Source organism: Watersipora subatra, chromosome 10 (genome assembly GCF_963576615.1).
Source record: "Watersipora subatra chromosome 10, tzWatSuba1.1, whole genome shotgun sequence".
Taxonomy (NCBI): Eukaryota; Metazoa; Bryozoa; class Gymnolaemata; order Cheilostomatida; family Watersiporidae; genus Watersipora; species Watersipora subatra.
In genome coordinates this window covers 53697455-53715092 of record NC_088717.1, presented here as the reverse complement: position 1 = coordinate 53715092, position 17638 = coordinate 53697455, and the positions used below count along the sequence as shown (strand labels likewise).

The following is a 17638-nucleotide window of genomic DNA, read 5'->3' as shown; positions in this document are numbered from 1 at the left end:
ATGTAAAAATGAGATGTCAAACTTTCTCTGTCTGATACTTTATCTGACCAAGTGGAGAGAGAATTTAGAGGCAATCCTTATTCCAGATAATACAGTGGTCCATGTGAAAAGCATTTAGCTTTTACAGATTTCCCGAAACTGGAAATATGAGTGTGATGGCGAATTTAAATTTTAAACAGCACATTTGAAAATTACAAATTAAAAGATAAATAATAGTAAAAGAATTACCTTCTAAAAATATTATAATAAAGAAACCCGAAAGATAATATTACTTAATAATAAAAAGTGCACATTTCACTTGGTGTGCAATCACGGAAAGGATATAGAATACATAGTAAGAGCCATGGGTATGGTAAGAACCGCTTAGCCTAGTAGTTACACGCATCTGTTAGTAGACTTGTGATTTGAATGTCACGAGTTCAAATCTAGTACGAAAGGGATTTTTCGATGTTAAGTTTTCTCTATCGCTATAACTAGACAGTCGACAAAATTTACGATTTATATACATTATATAGATTATGAAATTCAAAAATCCCGCTGTCTCCAGTTTTGTTTGAATTCAAATTCTGGCATTGCTAAGGAAGGCTCTTGGTACGGAACATTTCATGATTCAATGTCACTCTTGGTCGTTCCTTCTCTTGTAGCATGATGGCAACAGGCGCCGGCTATCAGGATGTCTACGCCTGTGAGGAGAGTGAAGCGATGCATGATGTCGCTCAAGACGTACTGATGAGCAATGGACTGACAAACAAGGTGACCTTGCTCCATAATCACTCCGCTGACCTAAATCCTGGCCTTACTCATTCGCTGTCAAACAAGGAGATACCTAAAGTGGATGTCATAGTAACTGAGACAGTAGACGCAGGTTTGTTGGATCGCATGCAAACTTCTTGGCCATTCCTTACTGGTTTTTAATTGACAAATTGATATTGTAGAGACTATGGAGCTCCTCCCTCTCACTGTTTACACCAACTTATTATACTCATTAGTTATAAGCGTGAAAGAAAACATCTAAGTTTTTCCAATGGATTTGTCTACTTTTCTGCCATAGAAAGTTCTGCGTTATTCTTGTAATCCTAATCACTAGCTAGGAACAAGCTTTTGTAGAGTACGAATACGAATCGGGCTGAAATGTTTTGGAGAAAAAAGCAAGTGAACTTTGAACCTTCCGCTATTTACAGCTTTAGATCCTGTTTTTGGCATCTTCATCGTGCATGTAGATATACTTACCTACCGCTTATGCATTTCAAATGAGTTCTTATGTCTGTATTCTTATATTGCATGTCTGTCCTTCCTGTACGTCTACACCATCTGTGCGTCTGCACCATCTGTACGTCTGCACCATCTGTACGTCTGCACCATATGTACGTTTGCATCTGCAAAATAAGTTGAGAAGTATTTTGCTTACGGCTGAATATGTTAGCCCTATGGAAAGAGAGAAATTTTCAGCAGAACATTCTAGCAAATGTGTAGCTGGCAGTTAGTTTTCATCTGTACTAGAAAAAAACCGTTGTGATTGTTTGTTAGAACAATGATAAGAACTATGGGTTTGGCTGACTGACTTTGTTAGAAGTACCATTATTGCAAAACTTACCATAAATAGATTCATCGGGATTACTTTAAAACTTGAGAAAGAAAATACATGTAGCTGGTTTTCATGTGTCACAGTATTTGCCTGTCAAATACATGCAGTTCAGTGTAGTAACCCGTGATAACTAATATACTCGTTTGTTGCAACACTATATAGCAACTTCAGAGATTAAATCCAAGTTTCTCAGGGTTGCACACAGGCTGCTACAGCTGTCTGATCATGAAAGTGAAGCCTTTCTAAAATCTTGTTAAAAACTTGCAGTCTAAAGTTAGACAACAGAATATAATGACTCAATGTCAAAGTTCGTTTATATTAAAAGCCACTAGCTGTTCTTGAATGTAAAAGAGTTGCAATGGCTGAACTGTTAATTGACATGAAAATCATCTTCAGTGTAGATATCACAGGCTTTATCTCATTACACACTAGACATTTCTTTTACATCACAGACATGTGAAAACAAACTAGAGAATGGTCAGTGGAGAGCAACCAAAGTGATGCTGCCTGATATTGATTATCAGAGCTGCCTTAGCAATCTGTGTCTACCTAAATTGAAATGTTTGTATTTTAAACAGCTCTTGTAATAATTTGTCACTAGATTTTAGACGATAAAAGCCACCTACCTTTTTAGTATCCTGTAGTTTAACCTTGATACTCTCGGAGCATCTCCTCTGTGTAACATTTTATTCCTCCCAGAGATGCCCGGACTTCCAAAAGGGCCAACAGTTTTTTTCCAATATTTTATAAGATCTTTTAGTATTAGCAACAGAAACATTCTTAATCATCCAGCTCTGTTCCATATTATCAATCGTAATACACGAATTGAAATAAATATATTGTTTTGTATTCAGAAGGTTACTTGTTGCTTTTTTCACAGTTTTGTTCAACAGGTCTTTTTGGTGAGCACATTTTATCAACTCTCTCTCATGCCTGGAGGAATCTCCTTGCGCCAAGTCAGCATAGCCTTGTCATTCCTGGGGCTGCCGAAGTCTTCTGCTGCCTTATAGAAGCGGATGATATAGCTCTTCATCACAGGTCTGACTGACCTCATGTATTTACTATTTTTAGCTGGTCTTACTTACACTTGGTCTCTCACGGCATCATAGTAAGTCTCACTGCGCTGTCTGTAGACAGAGTCAGGTTATTCAATCTGGGAACACCTTGAATAGTTGAGACGCTGTTGGCAGACCGCTGGCAAATTTAAGACTATTTTTTGTTATTCATATTTCTTACAGCATTTCAAGTTGTTTCATGTTTTTTAATACTTGACTGGTTTGCATGAAAGTTGAGTGTTGAGCATTTGTTAGTCATTAAGATGGACCTTTAGCGGCAAATCCTTGAAAATTCAGCAATCAGTCTGTATATTCATTTCAAACCTTTGTATGAGCATAAATATGGTTCTTTTAACAGTTACTAGCTCGCAGAAATTAAAGTGTTTTTAGCTCAAGTGACCAAACCCTGTTTCTGGCCAGTTTTGGTTTAACTAATACTGTTATTTGTGTCCTCCTCCCTGGGACCTCCAGTACCATTGCTGTCAATATGTTATTGATGTAATCATAATTGTCACAATACTACACAATCAAACCCTTATCATAGTAAGTTAAACTGTGGTGATATTTGCTTCGTACGTTGAATGTGTTGTACCTTGGAGCAAATATTTCTGCACAAATGTGAATACACTGTATTTTATTTAATTGCTTTTAATCCTAAATAAACAGTAAAAGATACTTCAAGTAATCTACATGTATAAAATCAAGTGTGTGTCTGTGTCTGTCGTCATTCATATGTCCACATAGAATACACATGCTTGCCCGCTTGCAGTCCAATGAGCAGCCATGAGAGATCATGTGTAATAATTATATGCACAATTATTCCGAAGTGTGGCCGCTTGGTTTAGTGGTACTGCACTTGGCTTCGCATCCGTGCATCTGAATGTATGGGTTTGATTCCTGTCAGGTACAATTTTTTCCAACGTTTTAGCTGACTTCGAACAGTCACGGCTATTATAGTAAAGATTAAAATATTAACTCAAGTTCCTAGCTTAAGTTACTCAAACTCATTGGGTGAATAAACATAGCCAAGGGCAAATATATTACCTGCCACTGTTTATAAACTGTTTTAAATCTTGAGTGAATGTGTAGCTTAAGTATAAAATGTTTTTGAATAATCTGATTTAGCTATGCCTCGCACTTTCAAACATTTGAATTATGCATTGGCCGGACACACACAGAAGTAAACAAATATCTTCGTTAAAATAGTAAATGTGGTATATGTTGATTAAAAATTAATTTTCTATGTAGAAAACTTGTTTATTACCCGGGCATTCACCTAGTTACATACAACAACAAAACGAATGCATTATGTAAAACTATGTACAAAGTTAAATATAAAAACATCAATTGTATTTGAAAACTAGATTAATATAACAATGATCCATAAAAAATGTTGTTATGGTTACATGTACTTTACTTAGGAGACTCATGAACAAAATTGTTGTGTAGGCTCACTCAAGGGCAAATGAGTGATAGAACTACACAGTGTCCTAACCTTAAATATGGTTTAAATTTACTTGATTTTTATATTTTTTTGCTGTTTTGTTAATTTTATTTACTCTATTTTTATTTTCATTTTTTAAATTGCAATGTTTCAAAAGTTTTGAATGTCATTTGTTGAAAATTACTTTGTGTGTCAATACAAATATCTGCTCCAATTTTACATTGTATTTTGAAATGTCGAGGTGCTCATAGGCGGATGTTTGACTGTATCATAGTCTTGGTACACAGGAATTTCAGTTATAAGTTCACAGAAGTTGTATTTTTTACCAGATATTCACGAGTCAACCTCACTGATGCCAGTCTCCAAGGAATAGAAATTGTGGACTATACTTCGCAGCCAGTATCTAGCCTGCCTGTGGCTGCTATGTTTGATCCCTATACAACGTATGACCTCCGGAATCTGAGAGGTGGCTACAAAAAACTCAGTGAAACCAAAGCTTGCATGAGTGTAGATTTCAATAGCCTCGAGGTGAGAAGTGGAGACAACTCTACACAATGTTGATATACTAGAACTCAATATTGATTAATTTAATAACAGTTCCTCTTAATTGCTGACTTGACCTCAACTTGACCTTGCTTGGTAATTCTCAGAAATATTAATTCGAAATTGCATAAGGTTGGTATATTCATATAGGTAGTATATATAGTGTTCATATACATGTATATGCATATTCATATATGTGTAGATATGAATACTGACATATATATTGTACACACAAGTAGAAATACGAATATATATACATTAATACTGGCATATACGTGTAAGTTTAACTGGCTATATACAGTTGAACGTTGACTCATGATCACATGTACACACAGATTCGTCAATACACAAAGTTAAGTTAGAGCAAGTATTTATGTCGACGTACAAGCTAATCTCCAACTTATCATATCTGAAACCTTTTAATAAATTCCAGAGTTTTACATACAACAGTCTCAACATATGAAGCAAATGTCGGAATTGAATAACTTGGATGTCGAGGTTTGACTGTATATGTACGCTGACGCACATGTGCATGCATGTTAACATACACATGTAGATTGGTGTATTCATATTAGGTGACGTGCATATATATGTATCTCCTTCATACGACATTAATTTGTTCTGGTTTTGGGATCATAATGCGAAAATGTTGTATGGAGTGCTATAGGAATCTATAGTAATTATCTAATGCAAACCCTCCTCGGAGAAAACATCAAAATTTTATATACATACTGTACATATTGAAAATTAGTAACCAAATAGTATGGTAGCTGTAGTACCTATAGTTACCTATTCAGTGGTTATGATCTGCAATAAAATGCAGCATTACATGTACTGTACGAAGTGCTCACCTTCAAGACAGATGTAGGGGCACACCGCGGTGTGGGAGAGACTTGGACAGCAATGCGTTCTAGACTTTTGTGAATAACATCAAAATTGAATTTAACTCAAATGAATTTAGCTTATTAAACACACACTTAAAGCTATGTTTTAACATTTTACTTAACTTCAATTTTGTCATCGTTTTAATTTTTTATTACCCACTTCCGGCTTGGTGCTTTTTGCTTCGCTTCCAACATAACTTTTTGCCAACCTTATTCAAACTTTTTAAACTAATTCGACAAGAAAGATCGTGCTGCTCACATTTGAATTTTAGAGATGAATGTTGATGTCGTATGTTGGCAAAATGCTGTAACGAGGGGCTGGGAAAACCGTGTGTTTCACATCGTAAGGCGAACAAACCGTATGACAGGGACACCGTAACCCGGGTTCCATTATAAGCTGATACACACGTCTAGGTTGACATACATGTATAGGTTAGCATGTCTTTGTTAGTTGGCATATAGGCTGACCTAAATACTTACGTGTACATGTAGGCTTACATACGTGCATTGGTAGTTTTTTGCATTTAAGCTTATGTGCTCGCATATGCTGTGTATTCATCACTCTTGTTGGGTATAGTTTTAATAAAATTTAGAAATCATGCTTCAACATCAATAGATGTCCTCTGCATGCCAACTGTCTTATGAGTTTACTGTAAGGAGTTGTCCTCTCATAGTGGTCTAGTGGGCATATACTATGAGTGAGATAACTCCTAGGCCTCATTGTTGTAGTGCATAGAGCATCTGATGGCTGGTCATGAGGAACTGTTGGAAGTAAAAATTGTGAAGGCTGGGAGAGTGGATGCTATTGCAATGTGGTATGGCCATCTAATGTACTTATGATTAGAACATAGTGTTAGTATCTGGTTATCGGGCTGGCACAATGTGGTTCAAAATTAAATGTTTGTTTATTGAAAATAACATCACTCCAAATTTAGCTTGTCTTAAATAATATCTTTCTACTGAGTTCAGTAATTGCCTGTGTACATCTGTGGTTTGTAATGGACAATAGAGCTATCCATAGATTAAGGACTGATAGTTATGAATAGGCATTATAGATATCCTGTTACAGATCTCACACTGCCTACTCTGGTAATCCGGTTCAGCAGCGCAGCTCTTTGCCCTTTCACTCTTTATTTCAGGTTTAATCTGCATGTTGATGAGAAAGTCACCATTTCTTCTGATCCTGAAGGTGAACCAAGCTGTTGGCATCCCGCGATATTTCCTCTTTGCAACAAAAGTTGTGCAACTCGGAATACTGATGCGGGAGATATCGCTAGCCTTAAATCAACAACAACAGCAAATGGGTGCTTGCAAATGTTTCTCGAGAAAATTAACCTATCTTACGGCAATGCTGGTGACAATCGCGAGTTTTGCAGCTCTGATCAGGCTCGGGTAATGTCTGAGAGACTATCAACGTTTAGCCCTTTAAGCCATCCGCCCACATTTCCTTTTACGACTGGCCGACTGGGTTCAAGGAGTCTAGCTAAGGATGCATATCAGTGCAACTGTGGATACAGGCCTTCGGATGATTTTCACTCTCCGACAGTGCTCAGTGACCAAACGTTTTACCTAGATTCACAAGAAGTTTACCGGTAGGTGCCTTTGGTGGGATTATGTTCCCTCTGCACTCGCATTTCTCCCTGTGCAATAGTGCAAGGCTTACCTATATTTGCAACCTCCAATAGTGGCTGATTGTTAAAGGCAATATAAGTAGTCTATGACTTACGACTTCAAACTAGTCGTAAGCCGTTTTAGTCACACGTAAATCATCAAATGTTAAGGTGAAACAGTTATGGATCACATAGGCGTAAAGTCGATGACTACCTCCTATATCCCTTTGTTCTACTGATGCAAGGTTTCTTTAGCTTGATGATAGACAGCTGTCACATTAGAGATACCAACTTTACATATCCATTAAATGAGCCCAACGTGAACAAATAAAAGAACTATGAAATGGCGACAAAAATTTATGCAATGTGGCACTAACCTATTCTCAGATTCTATAAAGGTTGGCAACCAATTTATGTAGCACTTTCGATATCATCAGGAGGCATTAAACTGCTTGGAAGATTATAAAAAGACCAAACTTGATTATGAGCTATAACTGACTCAAGTTATTAAACAACGTCTCATGTTTGGTTGGTTTAACCAATATAGTTGCTAAGACGTTGAAATTTCATACTAATTGTTTAAGACTTGTACTCTGGCAGTCCAGTGCTCTGTGAGAGATCATCATCATCAGGTGTAATAACTATATGTACAATTATTCTGAAATATAAATAGACTATTCATTGCAGCAGTCATCAGCGTGTTGATGTGCCATGTTGAAAGTCGCGAGTTCGACATATAAATAAACTATTATAAATTTTATATAAACCAGTACCCTGGCGGCCTGGTGCTCTGTGAGAGATTATCAGGTGTAATAACTATGTGTACAGTTCTACCAAACTGAATCTTGCGAGTTTGAATCCTGTACGATGCAATATTTTTTCCCAACCTCTAATCCTGGCTTTAGGCACATGGAGGTCGCGGCTCTTATTATAGTAAAGATTAAAGCTTTTCATATCGCCTTTGTCATTGGAAAATTTCACAAGCAATGAACTAAAAGTATAATGATAAAAATTATAGAAAATAGTGGTATGTGAAGTATTATAATGGCTTGTAAGAATTCTTCAGTTTTTTGATAGTTTTTCTGCCTTTAGGTTATTAGAATAACAAAATTTAACAAAACAGTAAATAAAGTGCCTCATTACGAGAAGACAACTTCTGTGGAGCTATCTGTGACAACTTCTGTGGTCTCCTTTTTCTGTTCTTGACATGTCAACTATGATCTTTCTTAGGCACTTTCCCATGCTAACAGCTGTTTTTTTAAGTGTATTAGTGACTGCCAGCACTATTCCGCTAGCGCTTGTGCTACTACCACTCTACTAACCCTAGTAGCTGCCGCAGAGCTACCACACATATCAATTGTTCTTACAGGCTCAATGACAGCAAGTATAACAGCTCACTGTTGTCAGCACTGCAACAGCGTATGACCCGACGCGGCAGGTCTCCTTTTTCTGTTCTTGACATGTCGACTATGTTTTCAACCCTCCCAGTACAGGTAGCTGGTATTTTATTGCTATGCCTGCTCTGGTCGTGCTTCTTTGACAACAAAACAGGGCTTATATTAATGATCACTCCAAAATATGAGTTATTTTATAAGATGTCTTCTATTTTCTTCTATTAAAAACGTAGTTAAAAAGTAGAAATTTCTAAATATTTAGAATAAAGATGGCAATAATTTGAAAATGTTTATAAGTAACACGTTTTACATATGCCTATATTAAAAAAACTATAAACTATACATTAGCCAGCATTTTCTATATCATTCTCCTTTGAAATGTCTTGTCAGTCACTCGATTCCGCAGTTCGCTATCGAGTTTCATGTAAGCAATTTACTTGTTGAATTTTGTTCACTTTTCCGAGTCAAAAAAGACTGTATAGTAAGGAGTTTTTATCTAAGTTGCCGACTTTTAGTGCGTTATTAGCACAGCTGTCTGTTTATTTGTTGCATGAGTTTGCTGTATACGTAGTCATACCTCGACATACGACGTAAAATTATCTTTAGGATTGAGCTCGTATGTCGATTTACTCGTGTCTCAGGGCACTATTTCATATAATAAATAACTAAATACCAATTAATCTACAATAAAATGTAACATTACTATGTACACTTGTACTGTAAGTTTTGACCCTCCAGACAGGCGTGGAGGCTAACGACTGTCTGAGAAAGATGTGATAGCAGTGCGTATGTTTCGCTAAACTTTCATGATGCTACGCAACAGAATTGTTGAAATTAATTAACAAGAATTGAGCTTATTAAGCATTCACTTAAAGGTAAGTTTACAGTTTTTTACTAAAAATTTTACTAAATATTTGATGTTGGTGCGTATGAGTTGTTATAACATTTGACCAAATTAATTAACGTAAAATTTTACATCATCCGTTGCCATAAAAAAGACCACAAATGTGTTGCAAAATGAGTTTGGACGCTTTCTTGTCCTATTCACACTATCGTGGTTGACAAGCTCATCATGTTCCGAGTCAGACGAGTTACCACCATTACTATTGCTTACGGCGTTATTGCTACTGCTAAAAATAAATACTCACTGTCACTACTACTACTGTTCGATAGATAATCAATAGAAGTCCATTGATCTACGATTTGTAAAACTTATGTAGCTATAATGCTTCTGATCACTGCGAAAAAGAAATATCTTTAAAAATAGGTTTTTGCAAAGCGAAACCAAGGTCAGCGTGAGATTCAAACATGTTTTCCATCGGCCCAACGCCAACAGATGATTGTTTCGATTTAGCGAAGACACGATATGCTAATTATATAACTACTCACCAATCAGAAAAGTTTTGCACTAAGCCTGCAAAAGCTGCTCCATTTCCACAACCTTTTGAATTGATAGATATTTACGGCCTGTTTCGATTTATAGGGGCGGCTTACATGCGAATTCTTAAAAATTCCTTGATTTTAAGGCTATTTTTCCAGTATCAGCTTATATGCCGGGATATACGGTAGTTAGTAATGTAGATGTAGTAACTATTCTAAATAAATAATAAAATATAATAAGATGAAAACGATTTTAGATTTGATACTAGCAATCCGAAGTAATTTCTAAAATGCATGAAAAACAGTAGTCAGATATGGTGTCATCGACAGAAATGAAAAAATCATTTAATAACTTGTATTTTAAAAGTCTGAAAAAAAAGGAGAGTAAATGTCATAGCCAGTCTATGGTTCAATTGTATCAGCTGGCAGCAAATGTCAGAGTGGTGCAAAATCACTGCATACACAGCTGCTGGCAATTCGGTTTCACTATTAACCACAGAAACGTTCACTGAGTTGGAATGGCCCAGTGCTTTGTATCTGTGAGAGTTATCATCTCTTACTTAATATGGAGTAATAACTCGACCAACTCTGTTCAGTTAAAACATTTAAGAACACTTTTTGCTGATGTCTATGAGTTCAGTTCTTGTAAATGTTTACAGGCGTGTAAGATAGGAGCAGACTCTGCGTATTGGCTAGGTGCAGACAACTACCGAAAATCTCTGTACGAGATACTCTGCCACAAGAATGGCATAAGCAATGCATTTACTGTTCCAGGTAATTGTTTTGTGCAAATACTAGTAAGAAATCATCAAGAGTCATTTGTAAGGGAAACCTGGTCTAGCTTTCCTCTTTTCATCAGCCTCTGTTGTCAGCTAAAACTATATGAGATCTAAGGCTAGCACATGTCATCAGGGTGTGTAAAACATTTCTAATTTTTACGTGAACAAGCCTCGTTTTACACTGGCATGTAGTCATTAGTAAACACTAAATCACTAGTTATACATGCTTAAAATGTTTAATTAAAATTGATATATAGATATTTGAAATATGCTGATTATATTTTTCCATAACCTTTCGTTAACCTTGGCTACTGGTCACAACAAATAATTTTAGGATATTACTCAGTATGAAAGTATGTTTGCTCTACTGACTAGTGAATCTCTGTAGATGTTGAATCTATGGTCGGGATCAGCGTAGACTGTATTTTTTGTGATCCAGTTGAACCAAGCGGCATGTTGAGACAGCGTGTACTCAATGACCTTGCATACCTCAAGTAAGTCTTAAGTCCATATGAGGTCTTTTGGTTTTAGGTTTTCCTTGGGCCGAAATCTTTTAAAATCACTGAATCTGACTCCTCGCTATACTGAAAAGTATTTTGGTTTCTGCTTATATGTAGCTAAATGTGCCCTGGGCCTGTTTAGTCTCAGTTTAAAGTTTGTTTAACATGATTTCTCCTCTTATTTGAGTGTCGTACAGTAAGGATTGCTTAAAGCCTCTACTCGGAAATAAGCTCCTTAAGAGCCTGCGTGGAAACCGGCTACAAGAAAGCTCATTAAACATCCTGTTATTAGTTATTTCTAGGCTGTTCACAAGCCTACAAATAATCTTATCATGCTAAGAAACAATCACAACCTGCTTACCAACTACCAGCCTATTCGACAAAACTAATTCTACATTTGATACTTTGCCTTTACACTCTATATCTTATATCTGATATCCTTTTAAAAAAAGAAACATTTTTATTTCATACATCAAAAACGCGATATTTTTTCATTGTTTTTTGAAAATATTTTTTGTATATACATTTATCTGTGTAACATTTGTATTGAATAAAAAATACATTTGTTACTGGAATCATACAAGTAAAGTTTCTATATACATGCGATGCGTCATAGCTCTATTGTTTAGAGACCTCTATTGTTTAGAAATGATCTGCCAAATTTTTATTCACTTTTTTGCAATGGCAAAACTTTATTATTGGGTATTAATTTGTTGACTGTGATGTCGCTGTCAGAGTAACATTAAGAACTCTATTAAAATAATCTAACTACCAAAAGCTTTTTTCAGGCTCCATGGACAACAATCACATTTGAATGTTAATATTTCATCTAGATAATCTAATTGCGCTAAATTTTGACCGTGAGCCAACGTGTAAGTAAGTTATCGATTTCATCAAAACTTGGCTCCACGTTTCAGGAAGACTCAAGCCTGGCATTCGATTGGTTGATACCAGACTAATATTGAAATTGCTTTGTGCTTGTTTGCATTTGGCATTTGCTATTGTTCTAAAACCAGGAAATGTTTCACATGCATATTTCGCATGCATTTGCTATATTTAAATTTGAAATTGCAATAAACTCCAACTCTACAACGAAATCGTCGTGGAGTTGATATTATTAAGTAATCAAAAATTATTGGATTTTTTCCATAGAGAATACTCAGTATTTCACGTTGTCACGACGACGAACTCCCAGTTATATTTTTGGAAATGTTTTTAAGAAGCTATATTATATATATATATATTATATATATATAATATAATTATATTATATAATATGTAATATAATATATATAGTTTTTGCTATGTTTGCTATGCGGTGTCTACTTTGACATTTGTGTCATAATTTGTGCTTTCAATGTATGAATTGGATGACAAGAGATTTCTTTTATTTTCAAATTTACCAGCATCCTTCAATTGGTGTTTAAAACGACATGAACAATTTCAAGTTCCTCATCTTCATAAGCTTGCCACTTGATGCAAAATACATTACTCACTTAAAATAGACATAGGTTTAATTCAAAGAATGGAATGCTACATTCTTTCAGTCTCTAACATCTATGGATGTCAGAGACTATATGAGCTCTCTCTAACATCTATGGATGTCAGAGACTATATGAGCTCTCTCTAACATCTATGGATGTCAGAGACTATATGAGCTCTCTCTAACATCTATGGATGTCAGAGACTATATGAGCTCTCTCTAACATCTATGGATGCTAGAGACAGTTTGGTCTACTGGACTAAGAGAGTTCATGTAGATCAATATTATAGAACAGCGTTATGCACTGAGAGCTTTTTCTTCCAACACGAATATTTTTAATTTACTTTATTTTATTTTCGTTTTATTTGTCTCATGATCTAATTCGCTGTGAATGGTATTGACTGGCGATAAGAAAAGGCATTAATCTTTTTGTTATGAATGTCTAGAATTAATTATTAGAAATAGTAGTTGCTTTACCGGGATACAGTCCAAAGTTGTTGGATGAAGTGCCTCCCTCTCTGCATACAATCAGATAGAATGATAGTATGTAGCGTGTTTTTATATACTCAGTAATTATTGGTTACGCCTACACAGGTTAACATCTGTACTAAGTAGTGAAGGAGTTGTCATCCCTGGATGGCTCACCATCAAGGCTCAGTTCATCAACTCGCTAGCTCTTCTCGAGTGTAACCAGGTGGTTGATGACTCCAGGACTTGTGGATGGAAGATCGCTTCTCAGTTCAACAAGTTTAGGGTAGGGATTGTCCTTGACCTGTTGCAGCCTTTTCGAAAGGAATGTTTTTTTTTTTATTACTATTGCTTTGGTAGCAGTTATTTTTCTTAAAATCCTTAGTATGTTATTCTATTTACAAATATTCTATAATTATGTTTGTGCATGTTCCCAGGCAATCACTCAGCGTGAGATTGACCTTTTAACCCTCAAGTTTCATCCCCGTAGCCCACCATTTGATCTACTTACACTCCACCTTGATTCTGACCTTGTAGACGAAAAAGGTTCGTGATGCTAGATTAAACATGTGCTGGAATGATAATTTTAGTCTAAGTTAGAGTTGTCTTCCTCTTTTATTGAAGACAATTCCACGTCTGATCAAATGACCGCGCTAATGGAGTTGTGACAAGACAGTCTAATCTATGTTAAACAGAGCAGCCTGCTCTATTTTAATCTAAATAACTTTCCAATATTCTTTAATAATTTGACACAAAGGCACTTGTGCAGAAGCGCAGTTGAAGGACAAACTCAAATTGGCATTTAGGTTAGAGATATGTCATATTGTAAAAAAACAGTTTTATGTTTTGCTTGTTCATATATTTTGAGTTGTCTACTCATGCATAATGTTTTCATTTCTTGTACTCATTATGCTTTGCATGAAGTTGAGTGTTCCATCGTGGCTAGAGATACGTTTTACATAATGTGATCTCCAATTCAAAGCCGACCACAGCAAAACTACACGTCAGTAAACTATTGAGTAGGCTAACTAAAAACTTGAAAGCATTAGGATATTCTAGCAGTTTTACTAGTTCTTTGCACAAACTAAATGTATGCGCTACTACTGCTGTACTTTTTTGCACTTTGTTATCAAGCCTAATTTCCTTAGGTATTTCTAAGGACTCTAAGTCTATTCTGGGTCGTTCTCTGTCAATCTGGAGTATATTACAGGATTATGTAATACATTGAAAGTTAGTAATTTTATTATATTTAAAAGTCAACAAGTTTTATTACTATTCAATATTTAATTTTGTTTTTTACCGAGATCACGTAACATTTCTAGTTCCCTACGGCAGAGCCAACTTCAGTGTATGACAACCTAAATATCCAAATTTATCTTATGTTCAAAGCATTTAATATTACTACTAAAGCGGGGCAACTGTTAGCCAGCTACCAGCTACTAGCTATTAATGTACACCTGGAAATCATGTGTAACACCCACAGTTAAATAACTCACTACAAACTTTCACATGTTTCTAAAATTCAAAGTTACTCTTTAAAAATAATTAGGCAACACTTTTCATAATTTTCGCTGTCAAACGTAACATGAAAGCTCAAAAGTTTTAATAAATATTACAGCTACGTGTAAATACAAAAATTCGCATCGAGCTCAGAGAGTACACAAAAATAAAAATAGACTGGATTACTTTATTTCAGTTCTATAAGTTTCCAAACTAGGAACAAACACATACTGTGACCTAGTTGAAAGATAGCTTGAAGATAAGCCAAAACATTGATTTCTAGCGCCATTTGCAAAGTTAACACACGCTCACGGATGCATGTGTTATACCTAGTGTGTATCTGTGTTACCCGCTTACACAAACATGGTATATGTATTGATATGAAGAAAAAGCATCTGTATGTGTGCTGCAGCATATATTTATGCTATGGATTGTAAAGTGAGGAATATCGTAAAACGACTACATGCAGTCTCCCATTTTGCCTACATTAGAAGTCCGGAAACATTTTGATATTTCACTACGAATGGTTATATGAATATTTACATAAAGCAGTTGTAAAAATGAGTAGTTGCCGGCATTTGAGCGTAACGGAAGGTCAGGAAGGAATATCTAAATATAGTTTGGCTGTAGCATCTCAAAGATTTTAAAACCTTTTTGTCATGTCATCTTTAATAGATGTTTGTGGTCAGTAATCGTCTTTCCTTTGTAAGAAAGAGATTTATCGCTTCAATAAACTAGGGAGTATGCCAGAGGGCTGTATCTAGAAAAGGAGTAACTTATACCCATAATTTTCTTGGTTTTTCTCATTTTTTGCTAGTCTGTTTTAGGCCTCAAACTTCTCCATATTCAGCGTTTTTATAGGGAGCTCATGTTTCTCAGAGGTTATCATCTAGCCTATTAGAAACTTAGAAATTTAGCGATTGTCTTCTCTTTTTGATTTGTTTGTTATTGGGTATATGAAGACAACTCCACAAGTTATTTGAGATATAGTTTTCACTGAACATCTAGTCTGCTGAATGTCAAAGTGTATGGTGAGTACTCTTGTCTTTTCACTTCAGGTTTTCCACAGTTCCTAAACCAGAAGCAATCATTAAAGAAGGAGGACTTGCGCCTAGACAGCGGAGAGTCCCGCACTGTCACTGCCCTAGTCTACTGGTTAGTGCTATTAATATACAGTTAATCATTCACATACCAAGCTCTCTCTCCTCTCTCTCTCCTCTCTCTCTCCTCTCTCTCTCCCTCTCTCTCCCTCTCTCTCCCCCTTCCCTCTCTCTCCCTCTCTCTCCCCCTTCCCTCTCTCTCCCTCTCCCCCCTCCCCCTCTCTCCCCCCCTCCCCCTCTCCCCCCCCTCTCCCCCCTCTCCCTCTCTCCCCCCTCCCCCCTCTCCCCCCTCTCCCCCCTCTCCCCCCTCTCCCCCCTCTCCCCCCCTCTCCCCCCCTCTTCCCCTCTCCCCCCTCTTCCCCTCTCCCCCCTCTCCCCCCTCTTCCCCCTCTTCCCCTCTCCCCCCTCTTCCCCTCCCCCTCTCTCCCTCCCCCCCTCTCTCCCTCCCCCCTCTCCCCACTCTCTCTCTCTAAGACTCGCCAAAGACATTGTGTATCGCAGCTGTAAAAAAAACCTATGTTTTGTTTAATTGATGCCAGAGCTTCAAAACCTGCATAATGATTAGTACTCGAGGTAATTTACCCTAATAAGCTGAGGTATTTACCTAATAATACTTACCCTAATAATACCCTAAATTACCCTAGGGTAATTTATTCTACATTAATTTTACATATGAATGCACTATGTAACAAATGAAATTAGATATGGGAATATATAATCAAAGGGATAATAATGAATAAAAAAGTTTTTGTTGTTTTAGTTTGGAAGATGTAATGATAGAAATAGACAGCATAAGTTATTCTAACTTACACTAGGAGAAGTTCAAACTTACCTGGTTTGCAAATTTTTCATTTTTAGATTAAATCATTAGTTTTTTTGCAGCTTGTTTACTTTTACTTATGAAGGTTTTATGTGTTTCGAAAAGTTCTGAACATTCCGTGTCGAGAGTCATTTTTGTTATTAAGAAATATATTTATTCAAATTTTACGTGTTTCAGTAAATTTTTGTTTTGAGGTCATTACAAGTTGGAGTCCGACTGTACATGTTTGTAGATATCATTATCTCTTAGCTGTGTATTATGTCAATAGCAGGCTTTTTTCCACTTGTTTTAAGCTGGTGTTATCTTTCCTTGTTTCGTTTAGTAATCCCTTCTGCATGTAGGAGAAGGGATGGATGAACCAATTTCTCAATGTAAGACATTTCCACTGATTCCCAGCCTAAACCAGACTTTGTCCAGTTTGTCTTTGTATAGCTTTTTGGTATTCTGTAGGTTTGAGCTAGCGTGGGAGGGTGGAGTGATATCTACCGCAGATAGTAGCAGCCATTGGAGGCAAGCGGCTGTTGTGTTGCCTCGGGAGTCAGAGACGACTAGGATCACGGGTGTGATGGCTAGAGTAGAAGATGGAGTGCTTGGAATCAGTGTCTCCGTTGCTGAATGACTAAGCAGCTACCATTCTACCAACTCAAGATAAATAATTTTTAAAATAAATATTTATATTGTGTTTGTATATTTTATGTTCATAGATATTTGCATTGTTTTGATGAAATAAATCTCTTTGCATTCTTATATCTATTCAATATCAACACCTCAATAACAGACAATGTGTGCACTACTTTCATTTTTGGGTGTGTTTGAGAGAAGTCATGCATGATGTCGGCAGTAAACTCCTAAAGTTATTCTGTAGTGTTGGTTGCTATTTAAACAATATATATCTAAATATTTTTATAAGATAGTTTTTTAGTATGCTTGCTTTAAAGGTTTTTCTCTCTTCTCCAACAGGATTAGTACTAATCCCGGTGGAGATTATGTTCAAGGTTATGTTTATCCTGGTCATGTTCTCCACCGGGATTAGTATATTGCATAGTCAAGGCCGCGGAAGTTGACAACAAAACTTATATTGAGGCAGAGTTTG

General features: G+C 36.3%; 1 protein-coding gene across 2 annotated transcripts in view; it reads left to right on the top strand.

Moving 5' to 3' along the window:
* LOC137406162 (protein arginine N-methyltransferase 9-like) overlaps positions 1-17307 on the top strand; it is a 42002-nt gene extending 24695 nt beyond the window's left edge. For both annotated transcript variants that reach the window (XM_068092694.1, XM_068092693.1), the window contains 12 exons: positions 645-865; positions 2479-2623; positions 4414-4612; positions 6241-6326; positions 6651-7103; positions 8491-8614; positions 10555-10669; positions 11063-11168; positions 13252-13411; positions 13563-13671; positions 15684-15780; positions 16996-17307. In XM_068092694.1, the coding sequence (XP_067948795.1) occupies positions 645-865; positions 2479-2623; positions 4414-4612; positions 6241-6326; positions 6651-7103; positions 8491-8614; positions 10555-10669; positions 11063-11168; positions 13252-13411; positions 13563-13671; positions 15684-15780; positions 16996-17164 (1984 nt within the window). In that variant the 3' untranslated portion in view covers positions 17165-17307. The remainder of the gene's footprint in view (positions 1-644; positions 866-2478; positions 2624-4413; positions 4613-6240; positions 6327-6650; positions 7104-8490; positions 8615-10554; positions 10670-11062; positions 11169-13251; positions 13412-13562; positions 13672-15683; positions 15781-16995) is intronic.
* The last annotated feature ends 331 nt before the right edge of the window (positions 17308-17638 follow it).